Source organism: Panthera pardus, unplaced genomic scaffold, assembly GCF_024362965.1.
Source record: "Panthera pardus isolate Hobbes unplaced genomic scaffold, ASM2436296v1 HiC_scaffold_8, whole genome shotgun sequence".
NCBI classification, from domain to species: Eukaryota; Metazoa; Chordata; class Mammalia; order Carnivora; family Felidae; genus Panthera; species Panthera pardus.
In genome coordinates this window covers 26,311,308-26,337,029 of record NW_026527013.1, presented here as the reverse complement: position 1 = coordinate 26,337,029, position 25,722 = coordinate 26,311,308, and the positions used below count along the sequence as shown (strand labels likewise).

Sequence of the window (25,722 nt, the reverse complement as noted above, 5' to 3'; positions counted from 1 at the left end):
ATTGTCTTAGAGAGAGAGTGTGAGTGGGGAGAGGGCAGAGGAGAGAGAGAGAGAGAGAGAGAGAGAGAGAGAGAGAGAGAGAGAGAGAGAATCTCAAGCAGTTTCCACACTTAGCACAGAGCTTGATGCAGGGTTTGATCCCAGGACTCTGGGATCATGACCTGAGCTGAAATCAAGAGTCAGATGCTCAAATGACTGAGCCACCCAGGCACCCCAAGATTTTATTTCTGCCCCCCACTCAGGAAGTCCCCCTTAAAATTTCTTGCAGGGCTGGTTTAGTGGTTACAAACTCCTTTAATTTTTGTTTGTCTAGGAAACTTTTAATCTCTCCTTCTATTTTGAATGACAGCCTTGCTGGATAAAGAATTCTTGGCTGCATATTTTTTCAATTTAGCACATTAAATATATCCTGCCACTCCTTTCTGGCCTGCCAAGTTTCTGTGGATAGGTCTGCTGCAAACCTCTTCCCTTGTATCTTAAGAACTTTTTTATCCCCTTGCTGCTTTCATGATTCTTTCCTTGCCTGAGTACTTTGTGAATTTGACTATGATATGCCTTGCTGATGGTCAGTTTTTATTGAATCTTATGGGACTCCTCTGTGCTTCCTGGATTTTGATGTCTGTGTCCTTCCCCAGGTTAGGAAAGTTTTCCACTATGATTTGCTCACATAACCCTTCTACCCCTTTTTCTCTCTCTTCATCTTCTGGGACCCCTATGATTCTGATGTTTTTCCTTTTTAATGAGTCACTGATTTCTCTAATTCTTTAAAAAAATTTTTTTTAACATTTATTCATTTTTGAGAGACAGAGAGAGAGCATGAGCGGGAAAGGGGCAGAGAGAGGGAAACACAGAATCTGAAGCAGGCTCCAGGCTCTGAGCTGTCAGTACAGAGCTCGATGCGGGGCTCAAACTCACAGACTGTGAAATCGTGACCTGAGCCGAAGTCAGACGCTCAACTGACTGAGCCACCCAGGCGCCCCTGATTTCTCTAATTCTTAAATCATGCTCTTTTGCCTTAGTCTCTGAACACTTTCCTCTGAACACTGCCGTTAGCTGCAGCCCACAGGTCTGACACATCACATTTTCATATCTTCTTTTTTTTAAGATCTGTGTTCCACTCTTCTCAATAAATTAAAATATTCAGACCAAGTCCTGCATTCCAACTTAAACTATGAAGTTCATCTCACTTTATTTCTAGAACTACTTGGCTACAGACTCTCTGTAAATAGATTCAGAAGAATGAAGTTCCAGGGATTTTAAGGGCTCCTAAGTGCAACAGACAAGTGTCACAAGGAACAGTTTGATGACTCTTGTCTTTTGTTTTTGATACACAATTTCAGCTGAATAAAAATTGTAGAGGTGCCTGGGTGGCTCAGTTGGTTGGGTGTCTGACTTCGGCTTGAGTCATGATCCCGTGGTCTATGAGTTTGAGCCCCGCATCGGGCTCTGTGCTGACAGCTCAGAGCCTGGAGCCTGCTTCGGATTCTGTGTCTCCCTCTCTCTCTTCCCCTCCCCCACTCGTTCTCTTTCTCTCTCTCTCAAAAATAAATGAACAATAAAAAATTTTGAATAAAAATTGCAAATAAGACTTAAAAGAAAACTAATAACCCATCCAAACCAGGCTTTCCAATGCCTTAGAATAAGCCTTAAAACAAACAAAACAAAACGCCCTTTTTAAAATTGACACGAAATCTGCCAACACTGCACTTAAATAGGAGCTTAGGAATGGAAACTGTCTGCATGTTGCTGATCTAGATTTATTAAATTTATGTCATGTCATTGTGATCACTTTTACAGCTGTTTAGACTTATTTTCAATCACATTACTGTTCACAGAATTCACAGAATTCATTAACAAACTAGTATTTTACACCCAAGGGTCTTCAGTAGCACAGCAAGATAGACACGAGGCCCACGAGGTGCTTTTGTGTGATTATTTAGATACAGATGTCTAGAACATTATTGCTTTATTAGTCCTATTTTTAAAAATAAAAAGTTATTCCCAGGAAACCCACCCTGCCGGGTGCTCTTCACACTGTGACTGTTCTAGGCTCCCTCGTGATGGAGCTGACATGTGGGGACCCATCAAACCACCCACCTGTGTTCCCCACTGCTCTGGCAGGTGGGAGGGCTGGCAGCAGTGGAAACACACCCCTCCTCGCATGTTAATATTTTTCATAGCTTGCTGTTTCCCTCCCTGATCTTGCAGCTGACAAACTGCATTCATATAGGGGTCTCTAACATAAAACTTAAACTAGACATAGACAAGAGGGGCTCAGCAAATGGAGACTAATGCTCCTAAAACAGCCACTGACCATGCAGGGGAGGATGTTGAAGCAACAGAAAAACCTCGAGTCTCAGTCTGTGAGGGATGTTTTGAAAGAAAACGGTCTCGGTGATTAGGGTCCAAGGCAGCCGCTTTGCAACATGAACTTGAAGACTTCTGGGTAGATTTCATGGCTGGGTTTTCTCAATTTTGTTCCATGTGAGTTTCTACATTGTGAAAAATATCTTGGAGATCTGCTCGTGGCTCCCGAAGCTCTGTGGATCTGTCGAGACTGGGGATAGGGGACTGGCTTCCTCAGGGATGCTGGCTCTCTGACCGCGTTTGGGGCAGGATCCCTGAGAAGTGGTGGCCGCATCAGATTTTGGAGATGGGGGCAGATGCTCAGTGCCAAATGCAGGCTGCGGTCGTGGGGCCTCAGTCCAGCTTCTTGTTGTTGCTTGTGTTGTGCACAGAAGCTAAGAAGTCGACAATGAGCTTGGCTGTCTTCCGGGGCCTCTCCATCACCACTGAGTGCCCACAGTTTTCCAGAAGTTCCACCTGGCAGTTGGCAATCGACTTGGCCAGCATGTCTGCCCCAGACACGTCAAGCACCTGTAGGCAGGACGAGAGAGGAAACCAGATAGAAAAGACTCAGATGCCTGAGTACACGCTTTTGGGGAATGGAATGCCACCTGAAGCCTGGCAGGGGTGATTTGTGGGATCAAGTCACTTCGGTGTCGGGGCTTGTGCCCTCTGACAGATATGACTGCATGCCTCATGTTTTCTTCTGCAAGTTGGTGCTAGGAGTTGTGTCACTGCCAGCATTACTAAAGTGGAAATACACAGCCCCTGCCTGGTCTGGTAGGGAAGCCAGACGGGTCAGCAGGCGAGGGTTCTGTTGGGGGAGCATCCTGGGAGCTGAGAGTGCACAAGGGAGGAGGATTCATGGATGATGTGGGACAGGGGGGCACATCATGGCAAGAGCAGGAGACGGCAGTTAGCTTGGTGCTGAGACACAGCATGCAGGGAGTGGGGAGTGCATGGTGGAGAGATGGGGTAGGGAAGAGGGGCCTGTTCCCCCAGCCATGCTTGGGGCTCAGGCCTCCATCTGACAGCAGTGGGGGTCTGTGGGGCTATGTTAGGGATGGACATGATCAGTCCAGCTGTGGGAAAGAGACGTAAACAAGATGCAAGAGGTGAATGTTAATTATCCCAAGCTGGAGATGGGGGAATAGCATCTCTTTGAAGGTCTTCTGGGGGTCCCCAGAGCTGTGTGACTGAAGGCCTTGAAGTTTGTGAATAACGGGGAACGCTCTTCTGATATGAAAGCCACCACTCTCCAGGGCTGAGCCTTTCCCAATAAGGCATTTAATTTCATTGTGCCCTAGGTTACCTGGCCATTTACACCAATCCAGTGTTTCCTCCCCAACACCCTATGTAGTCTCAGATTTGCATTCGTTCCTTTTCATGGCTTTCACCTTCGACTCATCCCACGCAAGAGGACCCCTCCCCTCATCCTCAACACAAAAGCAGGACCCACAAAAAACTCAAGTGCTATCTGTTTTCTTTTTTCCTTAAAAATTTTTTTTAATACTTATTTTTTTTTTTTTTGAAAGAGAGAGACAGAGTGCAAGCTGGGGAGGGGTAGAGAGAGGGAGACACAGAATCTGAAGCAGGCTCCAGGCTCTGAGCTGTCAGCACAGAGCCGGATGTGGGGCTTGAACCCACAGACTGCAAGATCATGACCTGAGCCAAAGTTGACGCTCAACCAACTGAGCCACCCAGGTTCCCCAAGTGCCTTCTGTTTTTGAGCTTCATTTTCATCAATCCAGACCATTAGAACCAAGATTTTCCACCCAGGAAGTGGAGCGACAAGCATCCCTCAGCCAAGGCACAGAGCACAGCAAAGTACCCCCGGGGCCACAAATAGGAGCAGCTAATGGGGAGCTTAGTGAGGGGGGCACCCTGCAGAGGAATCAGACACCTCTGCCTTCCCTTCACTCACAGGTAAGGCTGTCATGGCACCTGTCTGAGCAGAAATAAAGTCCAGATTCTGTGGAAAAATACCCAGAGGAAATGCAAGTGGACTCAACTGGTCAAAGTATGAAAAAGTAGAAACTCCCAACTGAATATCCTACAGAGGGCTCAAAAATACCCACATGAGCCTCTAGCTTTGACCCTGTTATGCTGGTCAAATCCAGCATTCCCCACGGTCACTCAGAGGTACATGCAATAACAGCTGTGTGGACCCTCATGCACGTCTACGGGAACCACACCAGCTGTTTCTTGGGCAAGACATTCATACAGATGGTCAAACAATCTTCTCCATCCCATTTCAGGCCAAGGCCAAAATTAGGGTGAAGAAAGTGAGGCACTGGCCTTGGGCACAAAACCTAAGCAGGCTCCAAAAAACTCAGTCATCAATATGGAGATTATTATTTTTTTAAGTAAGCTCCAGGGTGGAGCCCAACGTGGGGCTCGAACTCAAAACCCTGAGATCAAGAGTTGGATGCTTAACCAGCTGAGCCACTCAGGTGCCCCAAGATGAAGATTATTTTAATGCAGTATTTAAAACAAACATTAATGCAAAAAGATCCATCATGAATAAAATATAAAAATTATAAAGATAGGATCTAACCTTAGTTTGAGCCCTGTCAGGCATGATAATGTAAGTAGACCATAGGCTGCTGGAGGGTAGGGATCCTGTCTGTCTTGGTCCCTGCTATATTCCCAGGGTCTAATATGGTGTCAGGCACATACTAGGTGCTCAATATAAATCTGTTAGCTGACTTAAATGCATAGGCAGTCAGTCAGTGGGTTTGTCCCTTTGCTAGTTTATTTACTTTTTTTAAAATAAGGCATCTTTTTTTTTTTTTTAAGTTTATTTATTTATTTTGAGAGAGCCATAGAGAGGAGAGTGCTAGCAGGGGAGGGGCAGAGAGAGAGGGAGAATCCCAAGCAGGCTCTGTGCTGTCAGCTCAAACCCACGAAACTGTGAGATCATGACCTGAGTCAAGATCAAGAGTCAGATGCTTAACCAACTGAGTCACCCAGGCGCCCCTATTTACTTTCTAACTTGCTCACTCATTCACTGTGTACTCTGGGTCACCTGCATACCAGGCACTGTGCTAGCAGGATGAAGGGACATAAATAGTAATAAACCTTGTGTATCCCCAGAAGGCCCTCCCACTCTGTGGGACTGAACACAGAGGGGAAATACTTAAACTGCTGTGCAGAAATCCTCTCAGGTTTAGTTGTGCAGGCTGTATACTGGCCAAATCCAGGGGGCATGACTGACATAAACAACAATGTGCATAGCTCCCTGCAGTCTACAATACAGCAGCTACAGAACCTACAGGGGTCCAAAGAACAGGGAGACTGCATTCAGCCTGGAAGGGGCTGGCCAGTGACACCAAATTGTTGATGATAGAGGAGGAAAAGAGCCAGATGCTTGGGAAGCAAAAGGCTATGAAATAAAGGGCCCCTAAAGCCTTTGCTATTTGGATTCTGCCCTGGGGATGGTCCATAGAACACACAGAAGATCTGATTGTATTTATAGCAGGCCCATGGAACGTTATGCTCTTTTTTCAGAACAAAACGGACTCGAGTCCTGGAAGAAATTCTGGACCCTAGCCAGAGGCCAACTATCACAGGCAAAGGACATGAGTAATAAACAACTTATTTTTGTGTAACTGGAGAAAGATCACCCTCATATGTATTCACTTAAGCCTCACATTCACCCTAGTAGAAGAGAAACACAGGATTTGGAGTGGCTGAGTGGCTTGCTCAAGGTCACGGGCCAATACAGGGCAAAGGCAGGGCTGGAACCTAGACTTTGCCTAAGCCCAGCAACCTGGTTTCTGCATTGTCCCCTTGTTGGTTCCTGAGAGCCCCAAATAACCTTTGGGGTTTCTAGAATGAAGAAAGGCCTTCATTGTTCTAACTTGATTCTGATTGAATAAGCCCCTGCTGGCCTACTCTGTGTCCTGCTTCTCCCCTCAGATGCACACAAAGCTTCTTTTAGTCCTTTGGCTGCTGCAGAAGAGATCAAGTGAGCCCTCCCTCCTCTCCATGCCCACCTCCCTGCACTATACATCCTTGACACACCTGGCCGATCTGGGATAGCTGCACACTGATGCTATCACCGCTCCCTCCCCCCATGTGCTGGGCACACAGTCCTGGCTTCTCCTTCTAGGAGACCATCCTGACCTTAGAAAGGCTCCATTTCTGGGGCGCCTGGGTGGCTCAGTAGGTTGAGCATCCAACTTCTGTTCAGGTCATGATCTCTAGGCTAGTGGGTTCCAGACCTGCCCAGGGCGCTGTGCTGACAGTTCAGAGCCTGGAGCCTGCTTCGGATTCTGTGTCCCCCTCTCTCTCCACTCCAGCCCTGCTTGTGCTCTCTCTCTGTCTTTCAAAACTGAATAAACATTAAAAAAAAATTAAAAAAAAAAAAAAGAAAGGCTCTATTTCTCATTGCCTCCTCTTCCTTTACATTTTAGAAGAACTCTGAGTTAAGATACAATTTCTAAAGAACAGTTGCAAACAAACAACATAAATCAGTATGGAGGCTCTATTATCGTTTGTGTCCCCCCTAAAATTCATATCTCGAAGTACCAACTTCCAATCCTTCAAAAGGTGACTTTATTTGAAAATAGGGTTGTTGCAAATGTAATTAGTTAAGATGAGGTCATACGGGTGCAGGGTGAACCCCTCACTCAATATGATTGGCCCCCTTACAAAAATTTAAACACAGAGACACACAGGTATAGGGAGAATGCCATGTGAGGATGAAGGCTGACAGCAGGGTGAGATATCTATTAGCCAAGGAACACAAAGATCACCAGCATCCACCAGAAGCTGGGGAAGAGGCATGGTACAGATTCTCCCTGACAGCTCCCAGGAGGAACCAAATTGCTGACAACTTGAACTTGGACTACTAGCTTCTAGAACCCTAAGATAGTCAATTTCTATTGTTTAGGCCACCCAGTTTGTGGTACTTTGTTATGACTATCCCAGCAAACTAATACAGAGCCATCTAATAAAACCTATTAAAACGTTATTATTAAAAAAAAAATTTTTTTAAAGTAAGCTCTATACCCAACGTGGGGCTTAAACTCACAACCCCGACTTCAAGAGTTGCATGTTCTACCGACTGATCCAGCCAGGCACTCCTAACACCTATTAAAATTTTAAAAAGCACTTGTCTTTTGACCCAGTGAGTCCACACCAAAGAATTCACACTTTGCGTATGCTCTCACACTCCACAAACTCATACCTGTACTGATGTTCACTGAGGTACTGTTTAATAGCAAAAAACTAGAAATTATCTAAATGACCATTAGTAGGGCACTAATTATATACACTGTGGCAGAGCCATAAAATGGAGTACTATGCAGCTGTTACAAGAATCACGCAGGGGCACCTGGGTGGCTCAGGCAGTACGTGTCTGACTCTTGATTTCCACTCAGAGCATGATCTCACAGTTCACAAGATCAAGCCCTGTGTTGGGTTCAGTGCTGACAGGGCAGAGCCTGCTTGGGATTCTTTCTCTGCATCTCTCTCTCTGCCCTTCCCCCCACTCACTCTCTCCCTCAAAATAAATACAAAAACTTAAAGAAGAAAAAGAAAAGGGGTGTGTAGGTGGCTCAGATGGTTGAGTATCTGACTTCAGCTAGGTCATGATCTCACAACTTGTGGGTTCAAGCCCCACAGTGGGCTCTGCCCTGACAGCACAGAGCCTGCTTCAGATCCTCTGTTTCCATCTTGCTGCCCCTTTCCTGCGCATTCTCTCTCCCTCCCTCCCTCCCTCCCTCCCTCCCTCTCTCTCTCTCTCTCTCTCTCAAAAACAAACAAACATTAAAAAAAAGAAGAATGTAAACTTTGTTTGGGGCAAGAATCATTCACAGATGGTAAATCTGGGGGGGGGGGGAATGTTTGATGAGGAACAGGATATTTCAAAGTGTCTCCAACAGACTCCTTAACAGTTGCAAGGAGAGAAACAGTAACTCTACAATGAAGAAATGAGACATCTTAACCAGGCAATCAACATTAACATCATGAGGATGGGCAGAAGGACACTGTGTGTCCGAGATGTGAAATCTTACCATGCATGAGCTATTCCAGTGGTGATACAAAACCTGAGTTTAATCATGAGGAAACAGCAAAGTCAAATTAAGGAACATTTCATAAAATAACTGACCTATACTTTTCAAATATCTTAACGTCATGAATGACAAAGGCAGAGTAGGGTATCGGTCCATAATAAAGGAGACTGCAGAGACATAACATTTAATATGTGATCCTGGATTAGATCCTAGTTCAGGGAAGCAAGAGAAGGAGAAGGATTCCATATAGGACCTTGTTGAAACAGCTGATGAATTTGAAATATGGATGGTAGATTAGACAAAGGCATCGCATCAGTGTTAAAATTCCTGAATGTGGGGCGCCTGGGTGGCTCAGTCGGTTAAGCGTCCGACTTCAGCTCAGGTCACGATCTCGTGGTCCGTGAGTTCGAGCCCCGCGTCGGGCTCTGGGCTGATGGCTCAGAGCCTGGGGCCTGTTTCAGATTCTGTGTCTCTCTCTCTCTCTGCCCCTCCCCTGTTCATGCTCTGTCTCTCTCTGTCTCAAAAATAAATAAACGTTAAAAAAAATTAAAAAAAAAAAAATTCCTGAATGTGGGGAGCCCGGGTGGCTCAGTCGGTTAAGCATCTGATTTCAGCTCAGGTCATGATCTCACAATTCATGGGTTTGGGCCCCACATTGAACTTTGTGCTGACAGCACTGAGCCTGCTTCGAATTCTCTGTCTCCCTCTCTCTCTGCCTACCCCTCCCCCCACTTTGTTCTCTCTCTCTCTCAAAAATAAATAAACTTTTTAAAAAATTAAGAAAAAAAAGCAGGATTTAACCACTGGTCTTATCATTTTTGTGTGTGTATAGAAAAACTTATTACTTAAATACATGAATAAAAGTCAGGAAAATAAAAAATATATATATTAAAAAATAGAGCAGTAAATCTGTGTGGGCTGGTATGAAATGATTTCCAAGATACATAAATTCCTACATATATGAAATAATAATGTGCAAAACAGTGCATATAGCATGTGTGAACAACTTACAGATAAAACTTATCTATGTATGTATATGTATGCTTAGCATGGCAGTAAGTAAATAATGGTCCACTGCCTGTTTTTGGAAATAAAGGTTCATTGGAACTCTGCCAGGTCACTTGTCTGCATATTGTCTATGGCTGCTTTTGCACAACAGCAGAGCTCAGTAGTCGCGACACAGATAGTCACAACTAAGTAAAAAATATTTGCTGCTGTCAATGTCTGCCTAAGAAAATTTAAGAAATAAATGTAAGACAGTGAGAACTGCCTCAAGGAAATGGGAATTGGAATGTGGGATGGAAAAGAGATCAAATTTTCATCAGAAACCTTTTGGTATTCTTTTTTTAATGTTTGTTTATTTTTGAGAGCACGTGCGTGTGCGTGGGGGAGGGGCAGAGAGAGCAAGAGGGACAGAAGATCCGAAGTGGGCTCTACACTGAGAGTAGAGAGCCCAATGAAGGGCTAGAAGTCCTGAACCACAAGATCATGACTTGAACCAAAGTTGGACACTTAACAGACTGAGCCACCCAGGTGCCTCTACCTTTTTGTACTCTTTAAATTTTTTTGTAGGGGCGCCTGGGTGGCTCAGTCGGTTAAGCGGCCGACTTCAGCTCAGGCCATGATCTCGCGGTCTGTGAGTTCTAGCCCCACATCAGGCTCTGTGCTGACAGCTCAGAGCCTGGAGCCTGCTTCAGATTCTGTGTCTCCCTCTCTCTGACGCTTCCCTGTTTATGCTCTGTCTCTCCCTGTCTCAAAAATAAATAAACGTTAAAAAAAATTTTTTTTAAATAAATAAAGTTTTTTGTACTATGAGACTACATGGCTTTGATAAAAGTAATCTGTAAAAATGATTTTAAATTGCCTTTCATTTTAAAAGATCAGTGTCATTGCTCTCAACTCAGAGAATGACATCCCTCATAAATATCAGCACCTGACCCAGGCGTGTTCCATCTCTTGCTGGTATCAGAAACCAGCTGATGAGGCTCACTTTATAAATGACCTCTTGTTTTTCCTCAAAGGCCAGTGCAACTGGCACAGGTGGCCCCAGGGACACACTACATACCTGGTCTTGTTTTCCCCAAATGATCTGCGTTGGGACCTTGATCTTGTCCATGTTCTGATGGAGGGAGTATCTTGACTTCTCACTGACGATTTCCAAAAACACTTCAGAAAACGAAAACAAAGTGAGCACACGCTGGGTACCCGCTGCAGAGTTCAGGGACAGGCATTGAGTCCAGGCCACTACTTTCTGTGGCCCCAGAAAACTATCAAAGGGGCCCCAGAAAACTAGCCAAGTCTCAGAAATGGAAACTAGAAGAGCCAGCCACCCATAAAGCTTCATTTGTCAAGAGCAAAAAGCTGAAACGGCACTACTTACGCTTTCGGTAGAAGTTGTTATGAGGGATTCGGACGTCAACAAGGCCTTGCAGGATCTACAGAGAAGTGACCCATAGTTAGAAGGCAGGAGATGATTTGTTTCCTTGGGCCCCCCAGGGCTCTGGGACAGTGAAGGAAATAAAGTCCAGCAATTTACAGCATTGGCATTGTCAAGGTTTTAAGGCCTGGTCCTCCAAATTCCCACAATGTAGTATGCATTGTAATTGACTCAGGGTCATATGATGCTTTTTCCTTTGTAATTAAGGAGGAACGTGGGTAGTACTGGGAAGCCAAAGCATGTAAAAAACACCTGAGATGGGGTCACAGCCACTTCATCTTGAGATTCTCTGCTAAGCTTAAAACACAACCTGGCTGGAGATAACATCAAATAATTGTTTAATAATATCCACATGCAGAACAAGGTCTACTAAAAAAATTTAAACTATTGGGGTTGATGAGCCTCTTGAACAATAAAGAGATAAACTACTGAGAAAATTCTGGGAAGGGTTCCATAGTCCTTTGCTTATTATTCAATGTTATCTTTGTCTTCCTTGCAGAGGGCTGGAGAAGGCTGCAGCAAATGTGGGCAGGCCAGATCTCCTGGACCCGGAATCCTGACCCAGAGACATGCTATGGGCAGAAGGAACACAGTCCTCCTCTTCCTCGTGCCCCAGGAGTTGAAGTAGAGTACAGTCTTCACATTAGCACTGGCACTCATCTACCTGGGAATGGTTCAAGCCCCTTAAATGACTCTATGGAGTCCTGTGTGCTGACTGAAGTGGGAACATCCAGCCAGAACTGCTCTAAACCAACCGTCTGGAGCATGACTAGAACCTGACCATTCTGGAAGTGGAAGCCTAGAGGTTGAGACCAATGGCAAGCTGTCCAACACACTGTCTCAGCATCAGCCATTTTCTTTGCTCTACTATTTATCTTGCCCCCATGTATCTATCCATCTTGCATCCTCCACCCATCCACCTGCTCTACCCATTCTGCCACCCATCCACCTATCTTGCATCTCTGACTCATATGTGCATATATTTATCCGTGCATCCACCTACCCCGCATCTACCCATTCGTCCAACCTCCATCCCTGATTCATGCAGACATCCATCCAACCACCCTGCATCTCTGAATCATACACCAATATATCCATCTATCCTGCATCCACCCATCCATCCACCTTCCATCCCTGCATTCTCCAGGCAACCTCCCATCCATCCATCCTGCACTTTTAATCACCTAAGCATATACAGGCATCAATTCATGTGTCCATCTACTACTCCTCTGCATCTACTAATATGTCCATTCTCCATCTCTGCATTGTCCGGGCATCTTCCCGTCCTCTGGCCCACCTAATCTATACCCAGGACCTATTTGATGCAAGCACTGTGCTAAAGGCTGCGGGGGGGGGGGGGGGGGGGGGGCTGATAAAACAGCCAGTTAAAACAAAATCCTTGATTTTGCTGAGGTTAGAGTGGAAAACACAGGCAAGTAAATAGACAGACATAACAACATGACACAGAAGGCAGAGTGCCTGATGCTCCTTGTCTCCTAGAAGGGAAGACTTTTAGAGCTGCCGCTTACTTTCTCCCAGTGTTTTCATATCCCTGACAACTCAAAATGTGGAATTTTCTTTTTTTTTTTAACATTTATTTATTTCTGAGAGAGAAAAAAAACAAGTGGGGGAGGAGCAGAGAGAGGGGGACAGAGTATGCAAAGTGGGCTCTGTGCTGACAGCAGCAAGCCCAATGATCTGCGAGATCATGACCTGAGCTGAAGTCGGATGCTCAACCGACTGAGCCATCCAGGCACCCCAAAACACGGAATTTCCTAAAGCGCTGTTTGACTACTCTAGGCTGGGAAGAGATCACAGCTGGGAGGGGATCAATGCAAGCTCACAACTAAAAAGAGGATATCAGGGGTAGAACATACCCCAGAAGCAGACTCTGGGTGCTTCTACACCCCTTAACTGAGTCGTGTTCACACCATCTGAACAGAGCCCGTTCCCTCAACTCCTAGGAGGCCCCACCCCAAGGCAGAGTCCAGTTCCTACACTAGAAAAGATTAGTTGCAGTTATGAGACTGAACCACGCATTCTTATCTCTTGGTTCCCACACCCCTTCCCCAGATTCACAGCTTCAATCAGACCGTGACCTGCCACAACATCCTGCTGATGGCTCTAACCAGTCCCTCAGCTCTACCTGTATATCCAATCTGCACCTCCAACTGTCTGCTTGACATCTACACCTGGAGCCCTTACAGACAGCTTGAATAAGTCCATATTGGAGCCTGTCCCCAAGACCCACCCTCCCTCTCTCCTTCCCCTACTCAGAAAATGCTGCCTTTATCCAACTCAAGTACCAGAAATCACTTGTGACTCCTCACTGTCACACATCCTCCACTTCCAATTTGCCATAAGTGCTGTCTGTCCTTCCTCCAAAACATCTCAGGTCTCTAGTCTCCACTGCCACTGCCTTCATCTACACCACTGTCACCTCCCAGGTCACAGGAGGACCCCAATGGTTCTTTGTGTCTGTTTGAGCTCCCCACAGTCCTTCCTAGAACTCCAGGCTCCTTCCCATCACCTGTTGGGTCCTAGGTGATCTAGCCCAGTGGATCTCAAAGCAGTTTCTGCTAGTCCAAGAGGTCAAACTATTTTCATTGTAATGCTAAATATTACTTGCTCTCTTCAATTTCATTCTCTCAAAAGCATTGTTTCTCAGAACCTACTTGTCGAGGGATAGTGTCATCATACTGATTATGAGTGCCTGTAGGTATGTTCTCGTGTTTTGCATTTTCTGAGTTTTACTTTTTGATATGGTAAATGTCAATAGTCAGAACCTCCATAAACAAAAGCTCTTTGGGGGGTTCTTAATAATTCTTAAGAGTGTAAAGCAGTCCTGAAATTAAAAAAAAAAAAAAAAAGGAAAGAAAAGAAAAGAAAAAGAAAAAGAAAAAAAGAAAAGGAAAAAGAAAAAGAAGAAGAAATGTCTGCTGTAGCCCTTGCCTCTCTCCCTCCCTCTCCCTCTGGGCCCCATTCACCCAAGCCTCCTTCCAGTGCCTTAAACTTACTTATGTTTTCCCCATCTCTGCCTACGCTATTTTCTTAAAGAGGTTTATCAAAGTCTCCACTGCCTCCCTGCTTTCAATCACTATACACCAGCTTCATTTCCTCCATAGAACTTACCACAGTTTGTATTTGTTTACTTGTTAGTTGCCTGTCTCCCCGCCACCCCCCTCCAGGCCAGTGTCTGCACAGGTGCCTTCTCGGTCTTATTTCTTCACCATTGCGCCCAAACACAGTGCCTGACATGTCACAGGCACAGTACAGACATGCGCTGAGTGACTAAATAGATGAGTACGAGATGCAAGAACTGTGTGAAGGAAGCCGGCCCTGGACGCCCAAGCCTCTGGCAAAGGGCAGGCAGACTGCTGCTGAGATCACGTTACCTGCTGGGGCACCTTGAAGCGGACATAGGAGCAGAGCTGGAGCATTTCACTCATCTCTTCTGGAGTGGATGGGATCAAGGGGATCTTCTCTATGGCGGCCGAGTCCTGCAGTTCTTTGAGCCGCTGTATAAATTGATTATCAGTTGAGTACTGCAGGCCTGTGGGATTTAAACCAAAACAGCTTGGCAATGTATCTTCCTTCTTACTAATTCCCATTTTAGAAGGAAATCTCCAATAAAGGCCCAGAGCTAATATATTTCAGGTGTTTTTCACCAAATTTCTTTTTCATCAGTACTGCCATCCTTGCTCAAGGTCAAAACCACACTCTGAGAAACACAGAAAAAAAAAAAAATCCTTCAGGATATTTTAGGGACTGGTTACTCAAACTGTGGTCCATGGACCAGCAGCACTGGAAGCCCATAAGAAATGCGGAATCTCAGCCCTTCTCCTAAGACTCTTGAATCAGAATGTGCACTTTAACAAGATGCTGGGGAGGCATATGTATGATAGAGTTTAAGAAGCATTAGTTGATAAGACAACTTGCCTGAGCCCCTGCACATTCATATCGTTAAGGGGAAGGCTGATAAAATACATGAAGGAAAGAAAACACAGGCCTGGAATGACTGACAACTCCTTCCTTTGGCCTGGACCCACTTAGTAATCTCTTTTTTGGGGTCAATACGTATACACAGTGAAAGAGAGACCCCTTCTGAGCTGTCTGCCATGTTGCCCTCCACGCAGTCCCTCCTTGTCCAGATCATTAGGTGTTCACTGAGACTGAACAGCGTTGAGACTGACCATCATTTCCTATCTCCCTGGAGCAAGACACAAGAAAATTCACATGAGCTGATATGCACAGGAGGGCAAAACTAATTTTCACTTCCAACACTGAGCAAATGTCTAGATGTTTAACTTAGCTGACAAGCTACATTTCAGAAAGAAAGGCAGTGACATCAATACTGTGCTGCAGAAATCCACACTTTATAAATCTCCTATATTCAGCAATTCCTTTAAAGCTAGCATGGGCATCATGTGGCTTTTGCGATGCCATGGGGCAGATTACACGATCTATTTCCTTTTACTTTAAAAATAATCCTAGATTAAATGTCATGTGGTATCCTGGACCGGATCCTGGAACAGAAAAAGGACATTAGTGGAAAAACTAATGAGATCCAAATAAAGCCTAGAGTTTAGTTAATAGTACTGTACCAGTGTTGGTTTCTTAGCTGTGACAAATTTACTTTGGTAATGTGAGCCGTTAACAATGGGGGAAGCTGGGTAAAGGGTATATGGGACTCTCTGTACTATCTTTGCAACATTTCTGTAAATTTAAAATGATTTCAAAGCAGGGAGCACCTGGGTGGCTCAGCTGGTTAAGCATCTGACTCCTGAGTTTGGCTCAGGTCATGATCTCACAGTTTGTGAATTTGAGCCCTGCATCAGGCTCTGTGCTGACAGTGTGGAGCCTGCTTGGGATTCTGTTTCCATATCTTTCTGCCCCTCCCCTGCTTGCTCTCTATTTCTCTCTCAAAATAAACTTTAAAAACTTTAAAAAAATGTAATTATTTCAAATTAAAAACAAGTTTATCTTTTCATTTTCACACACAAATAATTTTAAATTTCCAATTGAAACTCAGGTGTCAAACTCTTCTCTGAGTCATACATTCAAAAAAGCCAGTTAGATCTGATCTTCCACAAGCGATCAAAAATCTAATAACTTCCACAGGAGCTGTTTTTCCAGTTCTCAAACTTAATTATAAAAAGCCCAAATGATTTCAGACATGGTGCTTGGGAAAAAGAGAAAAGAAAACCCTTTGGGAGTTTACCTTCAATTTTAATGTCCTCAACAGACCTGAAAATGACTTTGATAACTAAAATATTTTAAAGGTCAATTTAGTTAGGTTTCAGTAGAAGGTTCAACTCATGGTGGGTTCTAGCAGATAAAGGAGGTAGTAGGTAAGAGTCACATAAAAGAAGTAGTGGATGTTAAAGGATTTCCAAAGAAGCCACAGTTCTAGAGTCAGACATCCTAGGATCTCTTCTTATCCTGGCTCCAGCATTAACATAATTTCTTTGTGCCTCAGTGTTCCCACCTATAATACTATCTTGATCTGGATAGTAAATGCACATGTAAAAAGTCATTGAGATGTACACTTAAAATTTGGGTGATTTACTATGTGTAAATCATACTCCAAGAAAGTACCAGAGAGATGGGGGGAGGGAGCAGAAGGAAAAAGAAAGAAAAATTAAGATTTTTTTTCTCTAACACATTACAAATCCAAGTTTGAAGACATATAAGAAAAATGAATTTTAAAAATCTAACTTCAGGGGCGCCTGGCTGACTCAGTTGGTGGAGCATGTGACCCTTGATCTTGCAGTTGTAAGCTCAAGCCCCATGCTGGGTGTAGAAATTACTTAAAAAAATAAAGTCTTTTTTTAACTAAAATCTTTAAAAAAATCCAACTTTAGAATGTAATTTCTGGGGACATATTACAGCTCAAGTTGACATATGCATATATACATTGATTGAAAAACAAAAAATAAGGCTTATTATTTTTTTTATTTTAGAGAGAGAGCACACATGTGTGCCCATGAGCAGGGGAAGGGCTGAGTGACAGAGGGAATCTCAAGCAGGCTCCATGCTCAGCACAGAGCCTGACACAGGGCTTGATCCCATGACCCTAAGATCATGACCTGAGCCAAAATCAAGAGTCAGATGCTCAACTGACTGAGCCATCCAGGCACCCCTGTTTGTTGATTTTTTTAAAAAAATCTTGTTATGTATCAAGATTTCTAAGTTTTCAGCAAAAAAGGAGAAGCATGAGAACAGCACTTTCACCTCATAAGGATATGACAAGAATTAAATCCATATAGGGAACTTAGCTCTTAAGAGCTCAATAAATGTTGGATATTAATATTATTGTTATATTTCAAAGTACTGTATTTAAGTGCTGCAAAGTACTATACACATTTTAATTAACCACCTTGAATTCTTTGTGGAAAAAGGCTGGCTCTACATTTTAAACATTAGCATGTACGACCCAGCAATTTATCCAAGGGATACAGGTATGCTATTTCGAAGGGACACATGCACCCCCATGTTTATAGCAGCACTATCAACAATAGCCAAAGTATGGAAAGAGCCCAAAGGGCCATCGATGGACGAATGGATAAAGAACATGTGGTATATATATATATGCAATGGAGTATTACTCAGCAATCGAAAAGAATGAAGTCTTGCCATTTGCAACTACGTGGATGGAACTGGAGGATATTATGCTAAGTGAAATTAGTCAGAGAAAGACAAAAATCGTATGACTTCACTCATATGAGGACTTTAAGAGACAAAACAGATGAACATAAGGGAACGGAAACAAAAATAATATAAAAACAGGGAGGGGGACAAAACTGAAGAGACTCATAAATATGGAGAACAATCGGAGGGTTAAAGGGAGGGGTTGTGGGAGGGGGCATGGGATAAATGGGTAAGGGGCATTAAGGAATCTATTCCTGAAATCATTGTTGCACTATATGCTAATTAATTTGGATGTAAATTTAAAAAAATAAAAAATAAACAAGTTAATAAAAAAAAAATCTAAAAAAAAAAAAGCATGGTTACGATTATGGTTATACAACTACTGTTTGGTTAGTTATCTTTAAAGCACTGTATATCTCTAAAGTAGATGTTGAAAAAAATGATTCTAAAAGACAGCCATAGCAGACACTGCCATCTGTTCCCTAGAGATTCAGACCCTGCTGTGCTCAAGTCACACATGGGGTTATTTTAGCCTTGTAACTCACCAGCAGGGCATACAAGACTTAGACTGCAGACATCTGAAGGGTAGTAAGCAGCATATACCCCAGCCACATGGCCACCCATGGAGGTACCTATCAGGTGGAAGGGTTTTTTGTTCAGCTTGAGGCATTCTACAAACTAGGAAGAGAAAAGAGAAGGAGGCTTGGTTATATAGCTGTAGTCAACAACAATAGTGATTACATAGCAGAAAACCTCTGTACCTCCTGTGAGGACAGCTGACAAGGTCTATTAATGAAAGGGGGTCTGAAATCTACTGGATCCATTATTCAGACAAGCCTTATGGCATATAATACTCTTTACCTGACACAGGTGATTGAAGGGTCATTTATAAGTATAAAACCAACAAGAATTCTCCTAATTCATGAGCCAGCAAACTTTTTTATAAAGGTCCCAAGAGAAAATATTATTTGCTTTGTGGGTCATATGTTCTCTGTTGCAGCTACTCAACTCTACTGTTGTAGCACAAAAGCAGCCAGAGATAATACGTAAATGAATGAGCAGGGCTGTATTCCAAGAAAACTTAGCTTACAAAAATAGGTGGCAGGCCAAGCACAGTTTGAAGACTCTTGCCCTAATTTAAAGCCCTTTCCATCTATCTAACCATCCATTCATATGACAACCAACCTGTCTATTCAACCATCCAACCATTCAACCAACCATCCACACATCTCAAAATATTTATTGGATATCTATTATGTACAAGGAACTATGGTCAGCTCCTGAGGATACATCAAAGACCCCAAAAGATAAGGTTCCTGACCTCATCAGAATACACAATCTAAAGGGGGGTGGGGTGGGTACAGACATTAAATAAACATCCTCAGGGTACCTGGGGGGCTCAGTCGGTTAGCGCCAACTTCAGTTCAGGTCATGATCTCACAGTTTGTGATTTGAGCCCCGCAGTGGGCTCTGTGCTGACAGCTTGGAGCCTGGAGCCTGCTTCATATTCTGTGTCTCCCTCTCTCTCTGCCCTGCTCCTGTTCACACTCACTCTCTCTCTCAAAAATAAACATTAAAAAAAAAAATCCTCATCTGGGGAAAATATGTACTGTTAATCTGAAACTTACAGACTATTAAATTCTGAACTGGTTCATGAGACTCATGATTTTGAAAACTCAGCCAGAGGGAGGCTGAAGCTAGATGCTAAAATAGAACAAAATGCAAAGAGCACCCTTCCCATCCTCCACAACTAGGCAGAGGGGCTATCATGATATTGTGTCATGTAGGTGGTAAGCAAAAAAACAGACTCTAGGGAAATGATCTTGAGAATTATAAACTCCTTTTTCAAGAGCTAAAAAAAATGTCCATACCATATTTCTTGAGAAACAACTAAAACAGGCTTAAAGGAGAACAATATGCAATAGGTCCTGGCCCTCCACAGCTGACCAATGATACCATTTGGGTGCCATTTTGTTTGTAAATATTTGCAGACAGAATGGATTAGAGACTGGTTACAAGTTAGCATGGAACTCTCTTACCTGCTCTCCAGGCTTGGGCATGTGAGGTGGGGAAGGCCCAGTCTGAGCAATTTTGGTAGAGCTTCCGGCTTACCTGGTGTATCCTCTTTACTTGACCATCTATGGACAGGTCATCCAGGGAGGACCGGGTGGTACCTTCATGTCCCGGCATGTCCACGCAGACCAAGTGCAGGTTCTTTGGAAGGAACTGAGAACACATGGGTGCAGAGAATCAGTATGTGGTGTGCAGGACATGTCTGCCCACTCTTCTAGGGAGGTTGCCCCCACTTACCAAGTGACCTGACAGCCATCCCTGAGGATGGTGAGCCTACGCCACCCAGTGTTTTACCCCAGTAACATCTGATACAAGTACTGCCAGTAACCCTCATAGGGAGCAGAGGCCGCAAAAGATCAATATACAGATGGGAGGGGACTCAGGAGATGTCTGGAAAAGGGGGGCAAAGGTTAAGGTAGTAAGCTGGAATTTCTTGTTTTCTTTAATTTTTTTTAAACGTTTATTTATTTTTGAGACAGAGACAGAGCATGAATGGGGGAGGGTCAGAGAGAGAGGGAGACACAGAATCCGAAGCAGGCTCCAGGCTCTGAGCTGCCAGCACAGAGCCCCGACGCGGGGCTCGAACTCACGGACCGCGAGATCATGACCTGAGCTGAAGTCAGACGCTTAACTGACTGAGCCACCCAGGCGCCCCTCTCACTGTTTCTCGATGCCAATCGGCATCTACTATCTCCTTCTCCTTTCACTCACCCCTTTCACACTTACTCAGTTATGCAGCCACTGACTTGGAACTAAAAAATAAGCCTCTGTTCTCCCAGAACACAGCCAACTGGAGCAGCCCCGGAGCCAACAAAAGCAAAGCTTTCTCTAAGAACCATGACTGTCTGATCACCCTACCTCTGGTTTCAACTTTTTTTGTTTTTTGTTTTTTGCATTAATGTCTAAATCCTGGGAGGATTATTATTCTAAAATACCTTCCATTTATATTTGTGCCACTTTGAACCAGGAAACTGAGAAACATCAGTTACCAATAAACAAATATCCGGTTACATAAAAAACATCTGAGGGGCATCTGGGTGGCTCAGTCAGTTAAGCACCTGACTCTTGATTTCAGGTCAGGTCATGATCTCACGGTTCAAGGGTTTGAGCCCCACATGGAGCTCTGCACTGACAGTGCAAAGCCTGCTTGGGATTCTCCCTCTCCCCCTCTCTCTCTGCCCTTCTCTCTCTTGTGTGCTTATTCCTCATTCTCTCAAAAATAAATAAATAAATACATACATACATACATAAACTTAAAAATAAACAAACAAACATCTGAGTTGGGGCAGGAAGCGAGAGGTTCATTAAGGCATGGGGATGCCTGTCCTTCCAGTGGAATCTGGGGATGAGAACACAAGGAACTACAGGATGTGTGAGCCCTTTCCCCCTCGTGTAGATAATACTTGGAATCATTCAGGTATAGTTCTGCTTGAGGTGGGAGTCTCTCCCAGCCTCCACCTGCACCACCTGGTCCCTCTGACCAATAACGCAAGTTGCCACACCCAAGGAAACCAGGACAGAAGGCGAGCAATGTGGAAAACCAATCTCAGGAAGCTGCTAGATAAAGATGGTTTCTCTAAATGACTCAGGAAAATTAAAAAAAAAAACAAAAACGAAAGTAGAAGGAAGGGAGGAAGGGCAAGGGAGAAAGAGAAAAAGAACAAAAGGGAGAATGAGGGGAAGGAGGAGGAGATACTTGGAGTATAAAAGAATAAATGATTTTGAGGCACCTGGGTGGCTAAGTCGGTCAGGCATCCGACTTCGGCTCAGGTCATGATCTCGCAGTTGGTGAATTTGAGCCCCGCGCCTGGCTCTGTGCTGACAGTTCAGAGCCTGGAGCCTGCTTTGGATTTTGTGTCTCCCTCTCTCTCTGCCCCACCCCCACTTGCACTCTGTCTCTCTCTCTCAAAAATAAATAAACATTGAAAAAGAATAAATGATTTTGTTAACCTGATCTTGATAATCATGACAAATTCTGAGAGGAAGGTGAGTGTCAGAAACCTTAAGAAATATTCATGAGACTTAAGTATTTCTAGGGTACAGATTTTACAAATAACATTCAACTCAGTAAATTTTTTCTGAGAAAAGGATCTGAATAATACAGTTGACCCTCAAACAACACAGGTTTGAACTATGCAGATCCGTTTATACATGGATTTTTTCGATACAGTATAGTAAATGTATTTTCTCTTCCTTATCATTTTCTTAATAACATTTTCTTTTCTCTAGCTTACTTTATTGTAAGAATACAGTATATAATATATATAACATACAAAATATGTATTAATCAACCATTTATGTTATTGGTAAAGGCTTCTGGTCAACAGTAGGTTATTTGTAGTTAAGTTTTGGGGGAGCAAAAAAGTTATACGTGAATTCTTGACTGCATGGTAGGTGGGCTCCCTTAACCCCCATGTTGCTCAAGGGTTACCTGGATACTGAACTTAGCTTTTTTTTTTTTTTTTTAATTTTTTTTTAAGTTTATTTATTTTTGAGACAGAGAGAGACACAGCATGAACGGGGGAGGGTCAGAGAGAGACGGAGACACAGAATCGGAAGCAGGCTCCAGGCTCTGAGCCATCAGCCCAGAGCCCGACGTGGGGCTCGAACTCACGGACCACGAGATCGTGACCTGAGCCAAAGTCGGACGCTCAACTGACTGAGCCACCCAGGCGCCCCCTGAATTAGTTTTAAGATGATTTGAGCCACGGTTCTGGGTTCCCTTTGCTTTCCATCATTGCTGATGACATCACATGCAAATGGACACCCTTTTCTTTATTGAGTGACCCCCTCTTGAGAGAGAAGAATCTAGAACTGCACCTTGACCACACTGAGCCACATATCCTTATGTGCAGAGAATCCATGGAGCATGAGGATGGAAGGTTTGTGCCCCGGCCTGCCCCGGAAGGAATAACAGAACTGATAATCTTCATGGTAAACATAGCAGACCTGCATGCCCAACGTTCTCCGCCAGTACCTGGGGAGGAAACATAAAGGTGAAACAAAACCAGCAAACTCCAGAGAAGTGGTTTTGGAAGGGGCACATGCCCTCTTCCCCATATGTCCCTGGGGTCCCCCACCCTCAGGGAACACTGAGTGAAACCATTCCAGGAAGCACCTTAAATGAATATTCTTGTATGTAATTTTCTAATAACCTCTAACTAGGAGGAGAAAAAAGAGTAAGAGAGTGTTTTCTGAAGAGGCATGATATATAATAACCTCTTGTTGATATTTATATCTTTTTGGCATTTTAAATGGCGGTATGACGAAGGAGTAGGTGGTGAGATCTTTCTAGGTGTCTGATTGGCCTTTCTTTGCCTTGCTTGCTCGAGCTACAGCTGAATTCGAAGTAGCTGGTGGCAAGGTTGGGAAGAACTCCAGAAAGGTCAAGACAAAGGCAGGTTCCTCTCGTAGAGAGCTGGCTTGCAGTTCCTGGTGGGTCATACTCATGGACACCTGAAATCTAGGACGAACAGCCATGGATGTGTGGGCACAGCTGCACCATGTACAATGCAGCCATCCTGGAGTAAGTACGTCACTGCAGAGGGGCTCTGACTGGCAGGAAATGATCAAAAGACTTGAAGGTAAAGCATATTACCACTCATCACTTGCAACTTGCTATTTGTGGAGATGAAGAATTAGACTCTCTCCTTAAGGCTACAATTGCTGGTGGTGGGGTCACATCCACAAATCTCTGATTGGGAAGAAAAGGCAACAGAATACTTGTCCAAGGATGCCTGGATTCCTTATGATCTCAGGACTAAACACTCTTGACAGCTGTCCAGCGTTGGTGAGTCCAGTGGACTCTGTCTCTGTGAAAAACACAATTCTGTTCTTTTGTAATTCTATTTGAGCAAGTAGGAAGTTTAATTAGCTTTCCAACCAACCAAATTTCTGCTTTTGAGTCTTAAGCTTATTTAAGTGTTACTGTGGCTTCAGAGAAGCTATTGATTCTAAAGTATTTTGATAGAGTTGACTGGATTTTATTTAAAAAATTTTTTAATGTTTATTTTTGAGAGAGAGAGAGAGAGACAGAGCACAAGCGGAGAAGAGGCAGAGAGAGAGGGAGACACAGAATCGAAAGTAGGCTCCAGGCTCTGTGCTGTCAGCACAGAGCCCGACGCGGGGCTCAAATTCATGAACTGCCAAGATCATGACCTGAGCTGAAGTTAGATGCTTAACTGACTGAGCCACCCAGGCATCCCTAGAGTTGACAGGATTTTAATTGTGATGTAGAAGTCATAGTAACAAACATTTTGTTTTATACAGACATTATTTCCACTCTGGTGGATAAGCTCAATAAGGGTCATATCCCTCTACCCCAAACATATATACATATACATGTATTAAAATATGCATATTTAAAAATATATATTAACATATATATTTTATATATGTAAGTTGGTTTCTTCCCCCTAGAGATTTTGAGAGTGAGAACGTGACTGTTAAGAACCATCTGCATCGGTCCTCTGGTTTTATTCCTCACAGCATATGGCAGTTGGTTGGAAGCTCAGGTTCTGTTGGTTATGTAAGACTTGGCAGTGCTGGAGTTTGGCCCGAATTTGATTTCAATATGGAATTACCATCAAACAAATGTAACTCTCTGCATGAAGAATCTCGCCGAGATGAAAGATAATTAATTCAATCAGAGATTCACTTTGTGGTATACTTTGCACCAGAGAGGTAGCCAAGTCTTGCAGAAAGCAAACAGCCTAAGCTGATCGGTGGTAACTAACCCTTGGTATAAAATAAAGGACGAAGGGGATGAGGATATACATGCATATTTACTTGCATCTACATACACAAAGCAAGAAAGCATACACAAGACACTATCAAGATGAGTATCTGGAGTGGAGGTGGGATTATAGTGAGAAGTAGGTGGAAAGAGAACAGAGCCAGGAGGGAGACTTTCATTACTTTCCTTTTTCAATGAATGCATTGCCTATTCAAAACGTTAAAAATAACATTGGCTAGCTTAAAAGCTCTTATGACAGAGCAAGCATATGTCAAAATTCTAAACCCTGGCACCATAAGATGAGTTAGTTGGTTCGTTCGTTCATTCATTCATTCATTCAATCATTCATATCCCAGCTCATTCATTTATTAACTAAGTGATCTTTTTAAAAACTTAAATATAGTGTTTTATTAGTTTCACGTGAACAATATAGTGCTTGGACAGTTCGATCCGTTACTCAATGCCTGCCATCTGTCACCACACAACACCACATAACATTATACTGCTTTTATAGTATTCTTGACTATATTCCCTGTGTTGTACTTTTCATCTCTATGATATATTTATTTTGTAACCGGAATGTTGTACATCTTAATCCCCTTCACCTATTTTACCCATCCCCCCCCACTTCCCCTTGGGCAGATACCAGTTTGTTTTCTGTATTTATGATTCTGTTTCTGTTTTCCATTTGTTCGTTTGTTTTGTTTTTTAGATTGCTCACATAAGTGAAATCACATGGTGATTTCTCTTTCTCTGTCTGACTTACTTCACCTAGCATACTACCTTCTAGGTCCATCTACATTGTCACAAATGGCAAAATCTCATTCTTTTTGATGGCTGAGCGATTGATACTCCGTTGCGCGCGCGTGTGCACACACACCCACACCCACACCCACACCCACACACACACACACACACACATATACTTCCAAGGTCCAAACCCTTCATCCTGCAAGTCTCAGACTTACTAGATTACAAGAACCTCTAAAGAAAAGGACTTAAATATTTCTCTTTTTTTTATTGTGGCAAAATATACGTAACGGAAGATTCACCATTTTAACCATACAATTCAATGGCATGAAGTACATTCACAATGTTGCACATCAACCAACACCATTGTCCATTCTAGAACTTTTTCATCATCCCAAATAGAAATGCTATAACCATTAAATAATTACTCCCCATTCCCCTTCTCCCCTCAGCCCCTGATAACCTCTATTCTGCTTTCTGTCTCTATGAATTTGCCTATTTTAGGTACCTCATATAAGCAGAATCATACAAAATTTGTTCTTTTGTGTCTGGCATATTTCACTGAGCATAGTGATTTCAAAGTCCATCCATGTTATAGCATGTGTCAAAATTTCCTTCCTTTTTAAAACTGAGTAATGTTCTCTTTTATATAGGCACCGTATTTTGTTTATCCCTCATCTGTTGATGAATATTTGGGCAGTTTCATT

General features: G+C 43.4%; 1 protein-coding gene across 2 annotated transcripts in view; it reads right to left on the bottom strand.

The window, feature by feature from the left end:
• Window positions 1–1,737: 1,737 nt before the first annotated feature.
• The window catches only part of ABHD6 (abhydrolase domain containing 6, acylglycerol lipase), a 66,576-nt gene continuing 42,591 nt past the window's right edge, over window positions 1,738–25,722 (bottom strand). For both annotated transcript variants that reach the window (XM_053898533.1, XM_019469952.2), the window contains exons 4-10: window positions 22,351–22,507; window positions 19,570–19,683; window positions 18,003–18,135; window positions 14,202–14,359; window positions 10,750–10,804; window positions 10,435–10,535; window positions 1,738–2,877 (exon numbers count right to left, since the gene is read on the bottom strand). In XM_053898533.1, the coding sequence (XP_053754508.1) occupies window positions 2,701–2,877; window positions 10,435–10,535; window positions 10,750–10,804; window positions 14,202–14,359; window positions 18,003–18,135; window positions 19,570–19,683; window positions 22,351–22,507 (895 nt within the window). In that variant the 3' untranslated portion in view covers window positions 1,738–2,700. The remainder of the gene's footprint in view (window positions 2,878–10,434; window positions 10,536–10,749; window positions 10,805–14,201; window positions 14,360–18,002; window positions 18,136–19,569; window positions 19,684–22,350; window positions 22,508–25,722) is intronic.